This window comes from Acomys minous, assembly GCF_964271855.1.
Source record: "Acomys minous genome assembly, chromosome: 11".
NCBI lineage: Eukaryota > Metazoa > Chordata > Mammalia > Rodentia > Muridae > Acomys > Acomys minous.
In genome coordinates, this window is record NC_140492.1 from 101,353,313 (window position 1) to 101,375,696 (window position 22,384).

Here is a 22,384-nt window from a genome sequence, read left to right on the forward strand (position 1 = left end):
TCCTGTTTATTGCCAACAGTCCACTGTGTGGATATGTACATTTTGTTTATCCATTCATTAACTGATGGATATTTAGGTTATTTCTATTTTTTAGCTAGTTTGAATACTGGAGCTCTGACATTCATTATACATGTGTAGGTACGTCTTCAGTTTGGGTGGGACTATACACAGGAAGGTTATTGTTTAAAAATTTATTGAATGGCCAAGCTGTTTGAAGGTCATCATAGTATTTCCCACGCCTACTAGCAATGCCTAAGCTACAACGTGACTATTCCGTAGTTAATACTCCAGCACTGTCCTTAGGAGATTAGTGATGCTAGTGCATATGAAATGGTGTTTATCGTGGCTTTGAGTCTCTCACTAATTCACTAATAAGGATGAATTTTTCCTTATGCATTTATTGCTCATTTACATATCATTTTGGTGAAATTTATTTCAAATTATTCTCAACTATGTTTATTTTCATTTTATTAATAGCTCTTTGCATATTTTATATACATACCTGATAATATATATATACATATATGCATATATATTTTCCCTCACTCTTTGAATTGCATTTTCAGTTTGTCAATGGTATTCTTTGAAGAACAGGGATTTTCATTTAATTAGGCACAGTTTATCACTTATTACCACTTAAATGTATTCCTTTTTACATGTTTATGTTCATCTGACTTTGCTTTCTGCTCCTTGAGATAAGGTCTCACTATTTTGTCCAGGCTGACCTTGAACTCATAGATTCAAATGATTCTCCTAACCTAGCTTCCCATAACAGGAAGTCCAGATTTGAACACCATGCCTGGCGAGGCTCATTTTTTAAAGACTATTCTTTCTTCCACTGAAAGGTGTTTGCTTCCATGTAAATCAACTGCCTGTTTTCTCAACTGTGAGATTCTATTTTTGGAATTTCAATTCTATTCCATTGATCTGTGTTCGTACATCATTGTGCCAGGATCATAGTCTTGACACGAGATCGTTAAGGAGGTTTTAGAATTACTGTCTCACATCTTTGTGCTTTCTTTATAGAATTGTTTTGGCTATTCTGGATCCTTTACACTTCAAGTTTCAGGCTAGTTTGCTCCTTTTCTGAAACAAAAATCCAGATTTAATTTTATGATAGAGATTGTATTCCAACTGTAGGTCATTTTGAGTAGTGTTCAGATCTTAATATTAAATCTAACCCATGAACATATGATGGTAATCAGTTACCAACTTTTTCTAGATTAATTTGTATGAGTATTTGGCCTGCAAGTATGTATGCATACCATTGCCTGCTTGGTACCCACAGGAGCCAAAGATCCCTGGAAATGGAGTTACAAATGGTTGTTCAGTAGCATGAGGGTGCTGAGAATCGAACCCAGGTCCTCTGCAAGAATAACAAATGCTCTTCACTGCTGAGCCATCTCTTCCAGACCCTAGCTTTTCATTTTTATTTACTTACTCTTAAATTTTACTGAAGAGTGTTTTAAGGATTTTAATGTATAAACCTTCTACTTTTAAAAAGTTATTCCTAAGTGTTTTATTCTTTTTAATGTAATTATGAATAGAATTTTCTCAATTTGACTCTAGAGAATTACAATTGATTTTTCTATTATCAACATGTACCTTGAAGCCTTGCTAAGTTAATTTATTAGCCTTCACAGTCTTGTGTGGATTTATGATTTTCTACATACAAGGTCATATCACGTATAAATACAGAAAGTTTTAGTTCTTCTCTTTCATAGAAGCAGATCATAAAACAATCAGTCTCTCCTTTTTTATTGTCTAATTTTGCTGTCGAGATCCTTCAGTGCCAGCTAAACAGATGTGTGCTTGGAGTAGATATTTCTATTTTATTCCTGGCCTTAGGGAGAAAGTACTCGGTCTGCTACCTTCAGTATTCGGTCACTGGATGGTCATAAATGACCTTCTGGGTCATCTATGAAGGATCTACATGGTGTGGCTGTGCTGGAGCTGGTTCAGTGCTTTCTCTGCCTCTGGTGGTTGCTGTCATGGACTCTCACTCTGGTCGCTGCCTGATGTGCAGCTACAGTCATATTCCTGAAACAAGCCTCCCTTGGCTGTGCTTTGTCTTCCTTTCTCTATGTTGCTGGTTTTGGTTTGTTAATACTTTGTTGAAGATAGCATACTGTCTTAAGTACTTAATGTGTTATCACTACATTCTCCACAGTCTTTCTAGAGTCTTCTGAAATACTCTGAATGTGTACATACCGTACTTTAGTGGTTTTCCTTTATAAGATGCTAGGACACTAAATACCAATCTGTAGCATGCATTTCTATCCATAAATCTCCACCTCCATTTTTCATTACTTTTTTGGTAGGGCTTCCTAGAAGTAGAAACCTTGCACTGATGCATATAATCACATTTTAGAGCCTTCCCAACACCAGACTGCCTTCTAAGAAAAGTGTACCATATTTTTCAGACACACCCGACCATAAGACGCATGCAGGTTTCAGAGCAGTAAAACAAGAAAAATAGTAAAAACAGCAATCGGACCATAAGGTGCACCCTAATTTTCCTCTCACTTTTTGGGGGAAAAGTGCATCTTGTCTGAAAACTATGTTATCTACTTATCTCCAAACAACTAGGGGGGAAAACCAATTTACCATAACTCCTTCACTTAATTTTTTCTTCAAGACAGGGTTTCTCTGTGTACCCTTGACTGTCCTGGACTTGCTTTGTGGACCAGGCTGGCCTTGAACTCACAGCGATCCACCTGCTTCTGCTTCCCAAGTGCTGAGATTAAAGGCGTGCACCAGCACCCTTTTACTAGGTCAAAAAAATAACTGCGAGTTATAGATCTGTGTGGCTCTGAAAAGCCATATAAGAAAAACTGAGCCACTGACTGTGAACAAATTTTATTTATAAATAAGACCGCGTGTGTGTGTGTGTGTGTGTGTGTGTATGTGTGTGTGTGTGTGTGTGTGTGTGTGTGTGTGTAAAACAAACACAGCAGGAGCTAGAAAATGCAATAAAACCTTTTCAAAGTATTTTTACCACATAGAAACAAGATCTATTTTAATCTGACATAATCCTCTCACCAGTATAAGAAGAGGCCCTCAAGTGGGTCACTTTATCTTATTCTTTTTGTTGTTGTTGTTTTGGTTGTATTGAGACAGGGTTTCTCTGTGTAGCCTTGGCTGTCCTGGACTCGCTTTGTAGACCAGGCTGGCCTCGAACTCACAGCGATCCACCTGCCTCTGCCTCCTGAGTGCTGGGATTAAAGGCGTGTGCCACCACGCCCGGCCCACTTTATCTTATGCTTTGTTCCTTCAACTCAAAGATTTTCACTTGAAAACTAATGACTTTAGCTTTTCAGATAGTAAGAAATATTTTTAAGGGAATGCATAAGTTGCATTTTTTCAGATCACAGAAAATACAGTGAAAACTTCAGTGACTTCTTGAGACACCCCACTGTTAACTTAGCTGTCAGAACACAGCACACTGTACTTTCTTGCACAGGAACTTTAGAGAACTGCCATTATGTCACGGCACAGTGCCACCATGGGGACAACTACCAGAGACGCTGTGTAGGAAATGGCCTGACCAGTGCTGCCCAGCAAAGAAAGGGAAGGCAGCTGTCAGAAGGCCAGCTGTCCCAAACAGCTAGCAGCAAATACAGTGGTGACGTCCCCAGAGAACACAAGATCACTTTTCTTGTAGGCCTCACAAGGAAACAAGACTTGGCTGCATTTGTTTCTCCCACATGTGGTGGCAGTCCTGCCATAAAAGTCCCAATTAATATGATTGTGAAAAGATGAAACTAATGCAACTGACATATTAAAATTTGGGGATTTGGAAATAAGAAACCAACATGTCCTCGCAGCCAGGAGAAGGCAGCGGTCAGGGGACAGATGCCTCCTTGTCTTTCAGCCAAAGCATAAGAACAGAGTAGCTCCTGCAACAGTTCTGCAAGGGCTGCCTCCTCCTATTAGAGTCCACTATAAGCCACCAGGCCCCACCTTGTCATGTCTTACAGCAGGAACTAGACCCTACTCCCATTTCTTTTTTTTTTTTTAAGATTTTATTTATTTATTATTTATACCGTATTCTGCCCCCATGCATACCTGCATGCCAGAAGAAGGCACCAGATCTCATTAAAGATGGTTGTGAGCCACCATGTGGTTGCTGGGAATTGAACTCAGGACCTTTGGAAGAACAGCCAGTGCTCTTAACCTCTAAGCCATCTCTCCAGCCCCCCTACTCCCATTTCTAACTGAAAAATTTTCACACATATAATATATATGATCCCAAAAATCTAGTCTTAAAATCAAATGGCTGTAGGTGTGTGAGAAAGTAATAATTTGTAAAACCTCAAGAATCTCAGCTAAAGTATTAAGCCACTTTGAGAACGACAGCGAAAACATTACATGCCCAAACATACAAAAACATAAAAACCCAACTTGTTTAAGACTTTACCTTCACAGTGGACTGGAAGCAGGAGACTTTCTGGATTTGTCTGCCGGTATCACAATCCCAAACTTAACATTTACGTTAAGAAACAATTTCCGAATGGAATTTTAAAACTTTAGTTATAACATTTCTAGTTAACCAATCAAGTCACAAGAATACACAGTTACAAAATCTTTAAGGAAAATCTAAGCCAGCCAGTGTTTCTACTGCAAGTCATGTCCTCAGGAGCAGGCCTGTGAGCTGCAGTTTTACTGTGCACATCGGAGCGCGTGCTCTGGAGTGCTAGTCTTCCTCAGCTTAACGTGTGCTGGTGAGAACTGGTGACCATAATGTAGTAAACATGTACACAATGTTTTATACTAAAAACTATCACATCTCCCAACAGTTTCTGAGTGTTTGCTACAGGGCACATGCATGACTACATACATGTACATGTTACAACACTGACTATGTGTTCCTATGACTCTGTATGCACTGAAAACAACTGAAAGGCCTCTCGCCACATGGTGAGGTTTAGTGTGATCTAGGGAACATGACAGTCTTTATGGACTTTGAACACAATTTCCTATGGTGCTAAACTTCATATCATATACATGTAAATATCATATCATAGCTTTTAAATAATATAAATGTATGGCAAATTCATTGTATATCATGTCTGATATTTTTATGTTAAAATTTTAAACTTAATTTCATAATCTAGTTAATCTTATCAGATTAATTTTTATTAATTCTTCTCCACTCTTCACATGCAGTTAATAATAAAAAGGGAGCTGCCTATGTACTCATAGGCTCGGGTCACACTAAACAAACTACTCACTCATAAAAACGCTCTCTCCTAATTAGACAATGTTCTCCAGCCTTAAGTTTCCCAGCTCTAATCCGACCTCACAGGCCTCCCACTGATTTCACCATTTCAAAGCTTAATGCTCAGTAGTAAGCAGCATGGGCTCTTATGACCACGACTTAAACAACGAACAAAAACACTACCATCAGCATTTAATTTAAAAAGTTAGCTATCAGTGAAGGGCCAAGGAGAGTAAATTTAAAATGAATGTCAAGGTTCTCGGGAGGTTTTTAAAGCCAGAGTGATTTAGTAGCGTGAGTGGCCGTGTGTGTCACACTACTGCTCACTTCAGTCCTGTGGCAGCAGCCTTCACACTTGTCTCTAATGCTAGTACAGCATCTTAGAAATGGCCTAAAAAAGACACTGCATTTTAAATTCTACTCCTCCAGAAATTATAACATAGATAAAGCTTGACTCCATAAAACAATGTTTTCCTCACAAAAGCAGCAGTAATAAGGCCCCCTCTGGTCTAGCTATCTGACCGAAGCCTGCAGCAGCACACGGAGGTCACCCCACTAAGATGGCTCCTTGGGATATTCTCACCTGGGCACAACTTATCTAGCAACGGTCCTTGGCCAAGTGCTACGCACACTATTTTATCTGTCAGGGGGGTGTCGGACACAGCTTCAGTGGCTGCTGGCCACTTCCGCCTTCCTGGCCATGTGCCATGGGTGACTTACTTCCTGTCTCTACCTTCTCACTTGTGACAACGAGGAACTCTACTTTATAGGGATTAGGTCAATCAATAAGTAAGACATACACAGGCGCATTTCTGTTGTGTTGTAAATCCCAGCTGGAAAGTACGGGAAAGCAAAAGTTATTTCACTTTTCTTTTCTTTTTTTTTTTTTTTCTTTCTTTTTTTTTTTTTTTTTTTTTTTTTAGTTTTTTGAGACAGGGTTTTTCTGTGTTATCTTGGCTGTCCTGGACTCACTTTATAGACCAGTAGACCAGCCTGGCTTTGAACTCACAGTTATCAGCCTTCCTCTGCCTCCGGAGTGCTGGGATTACAGGCGGACGCCACCATGCCTTTAAACTACCAAGTTTTAAGTACTGAGCAGAGGTTACTGCACTTCTGTGCAGACTCAGCAGCAACACAGCTTCTCCGAGGGGGTGGGAGGGATTAAGTATCTTTTGTCAAACATGAGGGGAAATAAATTGTTTTCCAGTACAACCCACTCTAATTTCCCTGAGTAAGATACCGTTTTAAGCCCACATACTTCCAACCCTCCCTTTCGCACAACTTGATGTGATGGAGCCTCTAGGAAGAGCGGTTCCTTCCTGCCACCGAACACTTCCGGAAGCAGCTCATAAAGACTTGGGAGAGCCTCTTTTGCCATCAGAATACACAGGCCCTCAGTGGCACTGGGTCTCGAGCTAAGGATATACAGACGGTCCGGTCAGCAGCGGCTGTTAGGATGAGCTGACTGCTCGCCTCGCTAGAATCTAGGGGAGGAAATGCAATGACAGCCGTGATCTTCTGAGTGTGTCCTCTGAGTTCCAGAAGTTTTTCTCCTGTCTGAAATACAGGAAAGAAGGTCAATAAACTTACCCTTTCCAACTTGAAGAGTCCTAAATAACATTAAGAATAGCTATGGAGAAAATACACATACATGCCATTTAAAATTATGTGTTTGGAACTTAATTTTTTAATAAAATAAACATAATATAAACAAGTATCAAAAAACCAGCTATGAATGATTCCAGCTATTTTAGTGTATTTTCATAGTCAATTTAAAGACTCTCTCCTTTGGATCTTAGGAACCGTGTACCATCTATAACAATAGCCGCAGTTTAGTCTGTAGAAAGAAAGCAAGAGCCCTTGTGATGCACGAACATGTGTCTAACCCTTTACAGCTCGAAGTGCACACGAAATAAAAGCACAGTGGTCTCCAGGCTTACACCACCGCCCATTCCCACCAGCTCAATGGCATCCTTCAGCAGCGTTGTTTTACGTGAAAATCTCAGATCGTTCCATTTTACCCATCAAGACTCAAGAGCCAGATGCTGGGGTGAAAACCTGCTAGCTCAGAGAGGCAGAGAGAGCACCCAGCTGACCTTCCGACTCAGCTCACGCCCCAGTAGAAAAGGCCGAAAGGCTCACTAGCTCAGCTGACAGCCCAGGAGGAAAAGTCAAAAAAACAAAAACAAAAAACAAAACAAACAAACAAACAAAAACCCCAAAGCCAAAGCTTTGCTAGCTCAAAGCTCAAAAAGCCAAAGGCCAAGGAGCTGAGGAGCTCAAAAGCTAACAAGCTAAAGAGCTAAGAGGTCAAGATAAAATGCCAACAGCTAAAGAGCTACAGCACCAAAGACCCTGTCTACTTCTACACGCTGTCTTAAGTACCTCCCAACTCAAAGTCCCTCCTACTCTAATTTCTATCAGCTGGTTTCTTGCTCTGCCTCTTGACCTAGGGTTAACTTCATTAAATCCTGTGTACAGAAAGCTCTTGGATTAAAGGTGTGTGATAAGGCTGAACCGCACCTTAGTCACCTGTGCACAATAAACAGAAAGTTCTTGGATTAAATGGGTATTAGGGTTCAACCACAAGAAACAGGGATTTACAGTTCAATCTCAGGGAACACAATAGGATCAGTGACAGGTTTTTATAGTTAATAATCTCAGGGATCACAGTGGGATCAAATGACCTGCGACTTATCAGTCTCTCCCTCACCTCCCAAGTAGAAACGTGCAGAGTGTGTGTGTGTGTGTGTGTGTGTGTGTGTATGTGTGTGTATGTGTTTTATGAATGTGTTTACAGTACAGACGGCTTTCTGCATGCACCGTTTCCAGAAGCATGGATTCAACTCATTCTATTGTTTGTTTATTTGGAAACAGTAATAGAGTCCAGGCTCGCCTCAAGTTTATTATGAAGCTAAGACTGGTCTGGATCTCCTGATCCACCCGACGTCACCTCTGGGATTACAGGTGTGTGCCACAATGACTGGCCTGATCCAAGTAATCTTAGACTAAAATTACATTGTTTTTAATATGTGTGGTGGTATATATCTGTAGTCCCAGGCCTCAATATGTTGAAGCAGGAAGAAATGAAAGATCAAGGCCAACCTGGGCCAGACTATGTCTCAATCAATCAATCAAAATAGAACAAATCATACTGAACATGAAAAGACTTTTCTTGGCATTCCTCTTGGCAGCATTTGCATTGGGTAAAGTATGATATATACTCTGCAGATAATTTTAGGTACAAGAGAGGATGTGAGTAGATTATACGCAAAAATGTCCTGTGGGCACTTGGGTCTCCAGTGGAGGGTGGAGGAGGGCTGGAGCGCCCCTGGGGACACTTTGATGTTAAAGGATGCCCCCATCTAAGTAAGACCACAGAAAACTGAGGGTTGACAGTGAGATCAGAGAACCAGAGTGAAGGAGCCAAAAAGAAAAAATAAAAATAGAGCAACTTGTGGAATCAAGACTCCAAGGGGAGGCCCTGGGAAACTTGGGCAAGCCTTTCATACACTGAAACACAGGCCTCCCTCTGCACAGTTACACAGAGTAAGGTCAACAAATATCTCTCAGTAAGCAACCCTTCTTACATATTTACCAATCCCACATGATAATAATATGCCAATATACTGAGTACCACAGAGTATTAATGAGTAAGTATTCGACCATACTGGCATGTTTTCATTTGCATTTAGTTGGTACATACCTGGGCATTCCACACAACTATAAGTCCATCATCACCAGCAGATGCAAATCTGGTTTGAGAAAAGAAGCAAAGGAGAAAAATCACTAGTCATATTTAAGTGGCAAGATTTTTTTAAATGTAGTATTATTTTAATAAAATTGTTTGGGAAAATAGATATTAATATTTCATATTTTTTGTAACAGGAATATAACAGGGCTATTATCAATATAATAACTATAACATATAGGTTAAATATTAACATGAATTTTAAGATCTATGACATCAATATATTTGTATTGGTTTAATATGCTGACCAAATAGTAACATGTTGGTATTATATTTATACCACAATCAATAGTGATTAACAATTAGTAGAATTATTCTGTGTCAGGCTCTGTGCTAACATTCTTCTTTAACTAGCAAACAAAGCAGGCCTCATTGTGGCATTTTCAAACAAAATTGTTTTTGTTGCTTTTCCGTCCACGCCCAGCAGCCTCTGGTCTGCTTCCAGGTCACATGTATCCTGCCACCCTTCTACTTCCTCCTCACTCTTTCCCCTTCTGTGGCCCCTTCTAGTTTCATAGTGCACGCTAACACTCGTACCCACGTGGATTACACATCAAAGGCGTGGAGCCACAGGAGCGGGAGTACACACTTGTCTTTCTGAATCTGGGTCACAGGGCTTGATATAATACTTTGCGGACCTACCCCATTTCCTGGAAACTTTATAACTCCATTTTTTATGGCTAAATCAAATGTCATTGTGTACATAGACAACATTTTCCTTATCTATTTATATGGTAGTGAACATGTTGTTTTAAGCTCCTGGGCTGGGGGTAGGAAGGGTGGACACTGGGTGTGTTTTTAATTATAGGCACGAACAGCCGTGTCTGGCTTTTCACACAGGAACAGCAGACTGAACCCAAGTCTTAACGCTGGTGAACAAGCAATCTTACCCATAAATCCACCTCCCAGGCTGCTTGCCTCCACCTCCTAGTGCCAGGGGTTAAGATGCGCTTGAGTCTAAGCTAGACTTTTGTTTGTGTGCTGGGCACGGGAACTGTGCTCCTCAGGCTTGGGGGCAGGCACTTCACCAACCGAGACATCTTCCCAGCCCTGGACCACTTTTAACAATACTTAATGGGGTGACCTTTCTTCATATTTAGGTGTGTCTCTGTATGTATTTTCAAGTGTTGATGCTGTACCAGAGAGGTAAGTACCGGAAGGATTTTGGTATCGTCATTTCTATGGCCCATCTCCGGGTTTTCTATTTGTAAATGCTTGTCCTTCCTCATCAGCCCAAAAGATGAAGGTCAGGCAGCCTTCAATGTCTTAGGCACCCAAAGAGACGGGCCAGGCGCTGCCTTACTGCTGACTGCTCATAATAAAGAGCTGACAGCCAATAGCTGGGGCAGGAAGTAAGGGGGAGAAACTTCCAGGTAGGCCAGAGGCGGGAGGGACTCAAGCAGAGGCAGGAGAATCAAAGACAAGAAAGCTGAGAATTGGCCCCAGAAAAAGACCTGAAGCTCTAAGCTATACAAGTCTCCAACTCTTTTTGATTTTGGTTTTTCAAGACAGGGTTTCTCTGTGTAGCTTTGGCTATCCTGGACTTGCTTTGTAGACCAGGCTAGCCTCAAATTTACATAGATCTGCCTGCTCTGCCTCCCGAGCACTGGGACTAACGGTGTGTGCCACCACCGCCCAGCAAGTCTCCAACTCTTTATTACTGAACTGCTAGCAGGATCTGGGGAAGCCCTGCAGTAAATACTCACTGGCCACTTGGGTTTCGTGTTTGAGAACTGCCTATTTCTTTAGCATGCTCAGCAGTTTGGGGATGGACTGCAGGTCTTTATACCTTTATACATATGTTCTGGGTATTAACATCCTGTCTAAGCATATCTGGCAGGGACTTTTCTTCCATTCTGCAGCCAGTCTGCAGCTTGCTTTGCTGATAGTTTCCCTCACTGTGAGGGACTTTTAATTTCATGTATTCCCATGTTGATTTTCTGACTGTTTGCTGGGCTTTTGGAGTCACATTCACAAAGCTCTAACACACCAGCATCTTGAAGGGTATTCCATTTCCCCCTAATAATTTTAGGATTTCAGATTTTAAGTTAAGGTCTTTGATACCTTTTTAAAATATGTCTTTGTGCAGAGTGAGAGAGGGATCTGGTGTCACCTCCCCACAGGTTGATACAGCTTTGACAGAACAAGTTACTGGATAGGCTGTCCCTTGTCCTCTGCATACGCTTTGACACTTTTGCCAAAGACAAGGTGGTTACACCTACATGAGTTTACTTGGGGTTCTCTATTCCAGTCCACTGATTTGCATGTCTGGTTTCATGCTACTACACGTGTCTGTGCTGGCTCTGTCATACACTTTGAGGCCAAGTATTGTCATTAAGAATGAAATCTTATTATTGATATTTTCATTTGCAGTAACAAAGATTAGGTTCTGCAAACTAATGAATGCTTATAAGCTATTTGTAAGTTCCATGCCAGGTATTCAAGGTCCAAAGACAAAACATTTACAGGGTTACAAAGAAGAACCTGCTAACATGTACAATAAGGAAGATACAGAGATGACCTTTAGTTTCCCCACTGGTTAAAACTCTGTGATGAAAATCAATCTAGGTCAAATGCAATGAAACCAAGCTGACAGCCTAAGAGTCTAGGGGTGGGGTTCGGCTTTTTTATTTTCTCTGTAAAGGCATTTGAACTCCGTTTTTAAAGTTAAGAACTCTCTTTTGCTCAGGTTGGCTCCTTGGTCTTTCTTTACATAAAGGATGAAGTTTGTAGAGTCTTAGTGTTGTTTTCCAGTGAAGACATCTGAGATGCAAGAGTGGTAAAGAAAAGCTTGTCGGGGGCCATGAAAGGGCAGCGGCAGTAGACGTTTTTCTCTTCACCCTCATTCCCTGTACACTTAGGAACAAGTCCTCCATTAGGTAGAGTAAAACATTCTATACGTAAGTCCTCTCAAGAAAATAACTTTTAAATTATTATTCATCATAGTGCCTGCATTATAACAAAATCAGGCAAGCACTATTTTTAAGCAGGAGCCCAACGCAGTGTTGTACAGCAATCAACCTGTAGGTTATCAGCTTGTTATTATAATGAAGCACAGCAGTCTGTAACAGTCGCCAGTAATTCAGAATTGTATCTACGCAGCCTATATACTGTTGTTCCCATATAGTTGGATTCAGGATTTTTTAATAAGAGAGAGAAGAAAGCCGCCTATGAACTATGTACAACTGCTCCTAGTTAGCGACCGTTAATATATGATGTTCCACTAACAGCTATGTTGTTTATTCAAGCTGTGGTCCTTCCCTCCGATGTCAGAGGTGGATTTCATACACTAAAAGCTTCGGGGTCTTCAGCCAACAGTTGGAGGAAAGCATCCCTAGGGGAGGAGTCGAGAACTGAGCACTCAGATGGAGCTGACTGTCCTACGGGACCATCTCCTCTTCTAGATTTTCCCTACACGAGAAACACAGGTTCTTACTTCCGGCTCCTACACAGCCCATACTCAGCGTCAGTCTCCTGTCTCCTGTGGTCTTCATTGGCTCAGGGAGTCCCACACTCAGTTCTCATTTCAAAACCCTCATCAGATCTCCCACGGTCAAAGGTAAGAGACCAACTAGAGTCAGGCAGATTCTACATAAGTTTTAACAAAACACTACACATTTTAACGTAAAGAAGAATATTTAAGACTCCTTAGTTAACAAGCTGGAAGCACACAATAGTAATGTCAAATCCATATACACTGTTTGAGTTCATTTCCAAATGTGAGCGACTTACAAACTCTGGTGAGTGCATGCAGAGCAGTCATCGTAAGCCCACGTATATACCGGCAGAACTAACTGAACTCCGTAGTCTAGAAAAGAGCCAGTCAAGTCATGAGAGAAATGCCTGGGTGGGGGAGGGGTGTGAGTAGAGTCGGAACGGAAGGACTAACGGGTGGATATACCAAGTACATTGTCTACATGCATAAAACTCTCAGAGAATTCATTTTTTAATTTTTTAAAACCTCCTCAACACTGCCTCGAGTATCACCAACAGTAATTGCTGGAAGTGAATCTTTAGTAGCTTGGTTTGCGGCCTACTGATATCTTTGTGTTTATAGAGTGAGGGCAGAGAGGGCAGGACTCAAAGCCTTAAGTTTTCTTTGGTATAAAACATCAATTTCTATTGATTCTCCAAATCCTTATAATTGCTTTTCTCCCATTCAGAAGGGCTACAGGTTTAAAATATTTTCTTCTAACCCTGATTTTTAACTTCTCATTATTGTTGTACCGTGTTTGAATCTCACAGAGAAATGAGTTCACGGTGAGAGATGACTGAACTGCCGACAGCTTAGGAATGAGACAGAGAGCACTTCTCTGCAAACTGGAATTTAATCAGTAGCAAACAAAGTTAACTCTAAACACTGCTCGTACTAATGCGAGAAATCACAGTCAATTTTTATTGCTCAAAGGTCAATTACTCGCTTTGTAAATTATTCAGCCTTTCAGCTCTCTTATATATATTCTGTGGCTGTTTTCCTTATTATTGGCCATTTCAGTATTTACTGTTACTGCTTTAGAGTGAAGACAAAGCTTCAAAAAACAAGCCAATTCCTTCGCTATACAATGGCACCTCCTATAAAATCTATAACAAAGGTTAGGAGGTTATCTGTGGGCTACAATTATCTATTCGGACTATAAAAATCACTAAAAATTAGTAGCATTGTAGCAGCTTATCCAAAACAAATCCCAGTTGGTCAAGCACATACTTTATCTTCAAGCCAGAAGTGGAAATTCAACTCAAGAATTCCTAATACTAAGAAACACTGTGACTTCTGAAAGGAAGTAATGAACCATTCGTGGGGAGTAACTAACACGTCAGTATGGCTTAGGCTAGCCAATGAGAGAAAGGTAGCTGCTACCATCACACTACCTCAACTACAATCTATGTTAATAGAAACCAAAGACTTAAGCCTCAGTAGACGTCATTGAGAGAACTGCTTCTCTATGAAACACCATACTAAGTTTATTGACATAATATGCTGGACTTAGAAAAACACCAAGGCAAGTAATATATGGATCTCATCTAGAGACCTCAAAACAACAAGCAGTCAATGTTATTTTATGTGCCACTCGGGGGGGAAATGTTGCCAATTGTACCTGAAGGCCATCAATTTTGTGATGTGTCCAAATTCCAGATGTTAAAATGAAGAAAACTGTGCTACTGAGAATCCATAATACAGTATGTAGTGGTTTGAATGAGAATCCCTCAATAAGCTCTTTCTTCCACAAGTTGCCTTGATCACGGTGTCTTATCACAGTAATAAAAATGTAACTAAGACAAATACCATTACCTATTAATCTTTTTAACAAAGTTCTTTTTTAATATGCATTGGTGTTTTGTCTGCATTCATGTCTGTGTGAGTGTGTCAAGATACCCTGGAACTGGAGTTACTGACAGTGTGAGCTGCCATGTGGGTGCTGGGAATTGAACCTGGGTCCTCTGGAAGAGAAGTTGGAGCTCTTATCTGGTGAGCCATGTCTCCAGCACTGTATCTATTAATCTTTATCATACAACACTTCCTACTCTGACAGATCTCTGGTAGGTCTACAGTGCTACATATATGTTTGTTATATCTTCCCACTGGTAATTAATAGATCCAGGATGCAGAAATTCATTAATGGATACATGGTTGCACAGCACAAAAAATATACAATGTAACTACAGCAGGATACGTTGTCCCCTCAAGTCTTTGAGAAATATTCCCCACGAAAGATTTATTACAAAATATAGGAGGAATTTTAACTTTAAACAAATAGTAATTATACAAAATATTATGCCACAATGAATTTAAACTAGAAGTCCATATTAAAAAGATAGCTAGAAAATGCCCCAAGACATTTAAATTTTTAAAAAACTCGTCTAAATAATACAAATTGATAAAAATTTTTGAAGGCTTTTTCTCTAAATGGAAATGAGAATGCAATGTCCTTGTGGTGTCTGTGTTTTTCTCCGCCTTCTAGACTCAAGTGTTCTTAGATTTGCTTTGCAGAGTCTGTGTCCTGAGCTCTCTCCACTCTAAGACACATCCTGCCCATCTTTGCTGTGATGGAGGACAGATGTGGGAAAGCGCAAATTTCTCTGATTTTATTTCTCAACACAATCTTTTGGGAGCCTATTTTGTAGGCCTTCTCCGGCTTTCTCTCTCTCTCTCTCTCTCTCTCTCTCTCTCTCTCTCTCTCTCTCTCTCTCTCTCTCACACGCGCACACACACACACACACACACACACACACACACACACACACACACACAGTGGGGGATCCCTGTACATGCAGATCCCTGGAGTTTCTAAGCCTTGATTTAGTCTAATTTTGATTTCCAGAAAGTCATCAAACCCATCCTTTTTGTTCTTATGGTCCCACCGCTGCGCTGATGGCTTTAAGCATTACTTGCTTTTCAGGCATCTTTGTCATTATAAAGATAAAGCTGATGACTTCTTTACACGTGGGAAGTCACACTTTTAATTTCAAAATAAGCATTTTGAAGGTGTAAAAAATATATGCTTGTTACATGAATAAATAAGGGGACATTTCAGTGCTATGGTAAATTGTAATCATTAATGCTATCAATGTAACCTTGTCTCTTCAGTTTACATCACTCATGTGTCACTATATGACAACAATAAAAACATTTTTTAATTAAAACTAGATTCCTACCACACAGCAATAGTTCCCTTTATGTCTCACACATCACATTCCCATCTAGTTCCTATAAATACCAAAGTTGTTTGTTTGTTATGGTTTTACATTCTTTGAATGATTTCTTTTATTTTTTGAGATTATATCATTTCCCACTTCTCTTCCCTCCCCCTACACCCTCCCACATTCAGCTCCATGCTCTTGCTCAAATTTGTGGTCTCTTTTTTCACTTACTGTATGTGTGTGTATGTATGAACATATATTCCTAAATACACAAATACAACCTGCTCAATCTTTGTAATGTCACTTGAATATATGTTTCCAGGGCTGACCACTTGGTACTGGACAGCCAATTAGTGTGCTCTTCCCTGAAGAAGGCTGCTTCTCTCACTCTCAGCATTCCTTGGCTACCTTGAAACCAAGTTTTTTTTTTAATTAAATTTTATTATTCAGATTACATCCCATTTGTTATCCCCTCACTTGTATCTTCCTGTTTAAACCAAGTTTTTAAAAGGACTGTTGAACCGGGCATGGTGCGCATGCTTGTAATCTCTGTACTCCAGAAGTGGAGGCAAAAGAGTGACAGGTTTAAAGTCAGTCTCAGGACATACTGAGTTCAAGGCTAGCCTGAACTACATAGTGAGAATGTCTTAAAAAAAAATCAAAGGCTGAGAATGTAGCTCAGTGCTATACTGCTAGCTTAGAATTTAGAAGGCCCAAGTTCAATACTCAGAACCACGAAAACAATTTTTATATAGCCTTTGAGATGATGATCAAATAACTAATAAAAAACTACATGCATGGAAAAACAAGTTTAACAGGGAGGCAGTTTAATAAGGAGCTATTAGCAGATCTGAATGTTCCACCCTCTCCTGTGCTAATTACAGAAGGTAAACGTGTTATTGGGGAGCAGGTCTATGGAGTCTGTGGGTACACACCTTCTCCTGAAACCAGGAGTCAGGAAGGACCTCTGTCAAGAGCGCACGACACAGCATCACAGGTCACAGCACAGGATCTAGACTGAGAGCAGACTCACAGTGCAAGGCCCGAAACCACCCCTCTAACGCTTTACTTCGAACATCTCAGAAGACACACGTATGCTGAAAGTACAGCAGAGCGCTACCAAGATTGACTACATAATAAACAAATAAGGTGGTTCCACAAACAATTTCTGTGTCCGCTGCCTAAATGTTCGCTCAATATGTGTTACTCATGTGAAGCAATTTCAATTAAGTCCTACAAATCAAAGGACATAGGAGAACATGTAACCCATAAGCTGAGATGCAAATCTTTCTGTTTCCAGCATCTGCAGAACTGGAAGGAGGTGGAAAAGCCAAGATGACGTTGCTGTGGCAGTATGGAAACCAGCTGTTGACTGCCTTGCTACCCAAGGCACACGGACTTTCTAAAGCCTGGCAAATAAATAAATAATTAAAAGGAAGCTGAATAGATGCGTCTGCAATGCTTGGGAAGCAGATAAATCTAAAAAAAAAAAAAAAAATAGTGCCAAAATACAGCTTTAAAAAGGGACATGTCTTGAAAAACAAAAAATCAAACAAAACAAAACAAAAAAAGGACAGGAAAGGTGGGAGCGCTTCATCAAGCACAACTTCTACCAGGGAGGCATCCATTCCCCCGAGCTTGCATTTCTATGAGGAAATTTCCACAGCTAGGCAAACAGGCCTAGCTCTGTCTCTGCTGTCTCTGTCTCTGTCTCTGTCTCTGTCTCTGTCTCTGTCTCTCTCTCTCTGTCTCTCTCTCTCTCTCTCTCTCTCTCTCTCTCTCTCTGTGTGTATCTCTGTCTCTCTGTCTCTCTCTCTCTGTCTGTCTGTCTGTCTGTCTGTCTCTCTCTCTCTCTCTCTCTCTCTCTCTCCCCTCCACTTACACAAAGGTTGCATATGCTCAGTTCAGCCCCTTCTGAGGTTTCTCTGTGGATTTGTCTGTGAACAGAGAGAGAATGTCCTTTTTGAAGCAAGCCTCCCTCTGAGTGGGAGGCTAGGCTGTCAGCTGCCTCAGTGGTCCAGGGAGGGAAGTGTCAGCAAAGCTGCTGTGCTTGCCAATCAGCCACACCCCCTAGGCCCAGCTTTTCCTCGGCTATGAGTCTTCTTAGGATTCCTCAGTAAAGCGAGTGTGTGCGCCCACTGATGTGATTCCTGCACTGGTCCCAACCAGTTCTGCTCTCAAAGGCAAACAGACATTTTTTAATGTGGAGTATTTTATGGGTCCCACACAGGACTGCCTTAAACTCCAATGGTTAAGTTCACAGAGTGCCCCCCATGTGCACATGACAACCTTAGTGGGGATCCCAGAACCCTAAAAAGTCAAGCTTGGCAGCACAGAGACAGGAGGATTCTGGAGCTTGGTGGCCGGTCAAGCCAAAATGGTGACTTGCATGTTCAATGAGAAATCCTGTCTCAAAAACTAAGATGGACAGTGATGAAGGCCACCTGGATTGACCTCTGACCTCCACAAACACACATGTGCACACACACTACATATACACATTCACACACACACACACACAAGACACACATATATAAAACCATTAGGATTCTGAAATCCTAATTTATATTGGCATTTTTAAAGTTTCTTCTAAATAAATTAAGCTCTTATACTTTCCAGTCCATCAGATTTAAACGGATACCAATGTGAGGAAGAGGTATAACAGTAACTCCTGTGTTCGCATCTCCCGTCTAGTAATTACCAATGCCAACACTTCCATCTGGACCCACCAAACCCTCCTTACAGAGTGTTCTGAAACAAATCAGAGCTAGAGCGCCGCTTCATCAGGATACTCAGGACCCAGGGCTAGGGCAGTGCTGCTTCAGCAGAAGACGCTTCACATGGGGTGACTGGGGGGTGGGGAGAGAAATCCAGCACGTGTGTCACCCCAGACACTCCCTACAACAAAGCCAAGGAAGGCAGCAAGAAAACCCTTAAGGGAGGCAGTGTCCTGACTGAACTTGAAAAAGGGCAAGATCTGGCCGGCAAGGAAAGAATATTCTCCACTGTCAGGTTTGTGCAGCAACCGGGCTCTCAGCAGCAGGAAGCCTGAGCCTGGGAACAGCAGCAGGGCGAGGGGGTGGAGGAGTGGGGGTGGGGGGTGGGGTGGGGGGTCTGGGAAGCAGGCTTCTGTCTAAGTAAACTGAGGACCTGTCTGCTTCCTATGGCTTCCTGTGGTTTGGGAAACTGATCTGCATTCTCTCTGTTGCTCTGGGGAGTCCTAACAGCAACACCCTAACTAACCTTATGTGCAAAGGGTTAGTTTCCTTCTGAGCCCTGATCACAGGCAGAACTGGGGAGAGCAAGCGCTGAGCTCGGTGCGCACCTTTTCTTGTGCATCATTCCTGATTCTTATCCCACAGACGCACTTTATTATATAGATAGTGATAATATGATGTTAGTGCTACTTTGCTTGGAACGTGGTACTGAGACGTAGAATTGCTCATTCCCTACTGGCAAGACAGAAATCAGAATCAAAACCCCTCAATTAATTGTGATGTCACTGGCTGCTTAAATGTTGGATGGCTGGGTTTTTTGTTTGTTTGTTTGTTTGCTTGTTTTGTTTTGGCCTTTGACCTTGAGAGTTCATTGCATAATGAATAAGGACACCAGACATGACCATTTGTCCAACAGAATGCACTGGATTTCAAAAACACTGAAAGCCAGCCTTCCCTCTGTGTGACATCTCTCCGAGGCAAGAAACACGGTTTATTTTCTATCCCCTGCCAAGGAAATAAATAGAAGCACTGCCCCTGCCCCCGGGCTCCCCCCCCCCCCCCCCGCCCCGCCTGCACCATAAAACACCTCAGTATCTGACACCCCTAAAGGTGCTTCTACACCTAACGAGTATTAGCTTTCTTAACATTTCCATATACACGCTCCCTTTGCTGTCTCCTAATGTTTTTAAGTCTATTACTAGCAGGCCTCAGATAAGGTCTACGCATTACAGCTGTTGTACAGACTTCTGAAGTTTCTTTTATTCTGTGTATTGGTTGCTCATATGTTTCCCTTGCAATTAGCACTGAAAGAGGCTTCCATCTTGTAGGGCTAAGAGTCTACATTTTGCTGGCTACACTCCTGTGTCATCACCTAACATGTGCCTCTATCCCATATGTTCTGTAGGCTGACATACCTAAATCTAAAGATGTCACTAGATTCCAACTGGACCTTTGGCAAGGTCCCCTCATAGACAATCTGCACACACCATCATGAAGCATGACTGAAAACTGTATGTGCTGTCATATAAAGGAGGTCTTTCTATGGGGACAACCACCAATAATCATCAAATACATGATTTCATTTGAGGAGGCTCATAGTGTGTAATCCCCAAGTATACCTAACATAATTATTTACAGCAAAAGGTAAGTGAAAAAAGAGAGAGAGGAAGGAAGGAAGGAAGGAAGGAAGGAAGGAAGGAAGGAAGAAAGAACCAAGGAAAGAAGCATCTGCCCATCCCATCCCTCTGAGCACAGAGCATCCCTGCTAAACCTAATGACTGGAGCTGAGCTGACACTGCCAACCCCACACACGCAGACATTGTTCACGATCTCCACCCAACCATTAGTTTCCCCCAAGTATGTCTCTTCTCAGGAATCACAAGGGGACTCAAGGTCCCCTCCCTCCGCCTTGTCACCGCTCAGTGCACAGATTGGTCTCTTCTTATGGTGCTAAGTAAGCCCAAGTTTTAAGCACTGTTGAGTTGCTCATAATTGAGAAATTGCTGTTCTCTCATTAAGATGCTGCATTAGGGTGCTGGAGAGATGGCTGAGCAGTGAAGAGCACTGCCTGTCCTTGCGGAGGACCAGGGTTCAATTTCCAGCACCCACAGGATGGCCCACACTGTCACTGTTCAATTCCAGGGGACCTGATGGCCTCTTCTGACCTCCGTGGTATGCAGTAATCTCACACACACACACACACACACACACACACACACACACACACACACACACACACACCACCACCACCACCACCACCACCACCACCACCACCACCACCACCACCACCACCACCACCACCACCACCACACGATGCTCTATTAGCACAAGGTTCAATCACTGCTGAGTTTAGCCATGGCTGAGAACTCTGGTGTGTGGGCACAATGCACGCATTACATGCCTGTTTCTCTTGTTAACCCTTTGTCAGTTTAGCCTGTGGTGGGTACAGAAAACCCTTTCTTTTCACGCCCTACATATCAGGGGTTACAAAATCATGATATTCCAATTCCATTATTCTTTCTAGCTTGAATTCTCCTACCAGAGTTTATTTTTTTCCTCCCAAATTATTGGTGATAAACCATCTTAGGAGGGTTTAAATAAGAAAAGTATAGGTCTTGATTTTGGTCCTTTATCAACTTTCAAAATTATATTTGTTCCTTTGAATTCTCCACAGGTAAGTGGTGAGTTCTCTTTTTAAGAGCATTATGAACACGTGGATTTAGACACGAGTGCGATGCTGCTATTTCCTTATCCACACTCAGTAAGTTGGTTTGTAAATTCTACTATATAAATAATAAATAAATCTTTAAATAAACAAAAAAAGAGTTGATCATATAAGAGCAAAAAGAAAAGAAAATGCCAATCTTCACTTAAAAAAAAAAAAGAATGAAGGCAGTAATTTTCAAATAAGTGAGGGTTTTCTAGCTAAGGAGGAGTGATTTGTACCTAGAGATTATGCACCTTAGTGCTGAAAGATAGAATTTAAAGCTGAAATGCAATTATATCAAGTCTGGGATGATCCCAAATTTAATGTTGCTGCCCTACCAAGCAGCTACAACCTTCCCACTCCTGTCACCCTCTCAAAACTCACCTTTAGCTAACTGAACAAATGGTAGCTACAGTTCTAAAATACAGTCAGAAGACCAACTACAACAGGAAAAAAAGGAGAGTGGCGAGACACATGCCAAAAAACATCACCATATTTCAATTCACTCCACTCCAAGTACATCCCAAAGCAACACAGGCAAATTCACCACAAGCCACCTGAGAACCCTGGACCAGAACAAGGCTGGTTTTGGTTGGTTGGCATTAAACGGGCTTTAGCAAAATCTATTACAAGTCAGAATTCTAAACTGGAAGACATAAGCTCTAAAACCTTGCTACAAAGTCTGTCAATAACTGTTTGGCTACTGAAACTCGTAACAAAAAGGATTCTGCTTATAGCTTTTTTCCAGGCATAGTTTCTTTACAAGCTGCCCAAAGGCCACAGGAATGTGTTTATGCAATTTAAAAAGTAAATTGCCTAACATTCAATATTGAAAGTATATTAGGTCCGAATAAAGACCTTCCAGACTTCAGGAGGGGACTAGCTGCCCAGCTGTGAGAAGTGTGTTGTCTAAGTGCCTCCAGATGTGGACTTCAGGCCCAGTTCAAACTCAAACCGGACCAGATCTGAGTCTCTAGGTACTTAGCAAGACATCAGAATTAGGGGCCTGCTCTGCATGGATGACCCTCAGCAAAGACCTGCAAGGGAAGTGACACAGCTGTTTCTGTCCAGAGCATGTACCCTAGGGCAATCCTTCCTCCAGAATTCTCCACGGGGCTGACAGGAACCAGGTCTCCTCAGCAGCAGACAGTTCCCCTATCTAATCCTGCTTTGTCATTATTCTCATTAAACGCACACACTTAACACTATTACAGAGTTCCTATGGGAATCCTGGAATTAAGAGAGTCCGCTCTTTAATTTTACTGCACTGTCTGTGACTTTTCAGTACCCTTTTTAAAATTGTTTTTCTGAGACAGGGTGTTCAGTATATGGTCCGGGCTGGCTTCAAA

At 41.5% G+C, this 22,384-nt stretch overlaps 1 protein-coding gene across 2 annotated transcripts in view; it reads right to left on the minus strand.

Annotated features, from left to right (window-relative positions):
• The window catches only part of WDR41 (WD repeat domain 41), a 43,638-nt gene that overhangs the window by 14,278 nt on the left and 6,976 nt on the right, over positions 1 to 22,384 (minus strand). For both annotated transcript variants that reach the window (XM_084802314.1, XM_084802313.1), the window contains exons 3-5: positions 8,928 to 8,976; positions 6,647 to 6,778; positions 4,421 to 4,483 (exon numbers count right to left, since the gene is read on the minus strand). In XM_084802314.1, coding sequence (XP_084658440.1) covers positions 4,421 to 4,483; positions 6,647 to 6,778; positions 8,928 to 8,976 — 244 coding nt within the window. The remainder of the gene's footprint in view (positions 1 to 4,420; positions 4,484 to 6,646; positions 6,779 to 8,927; positions 8,977 to 22,384) is intronic.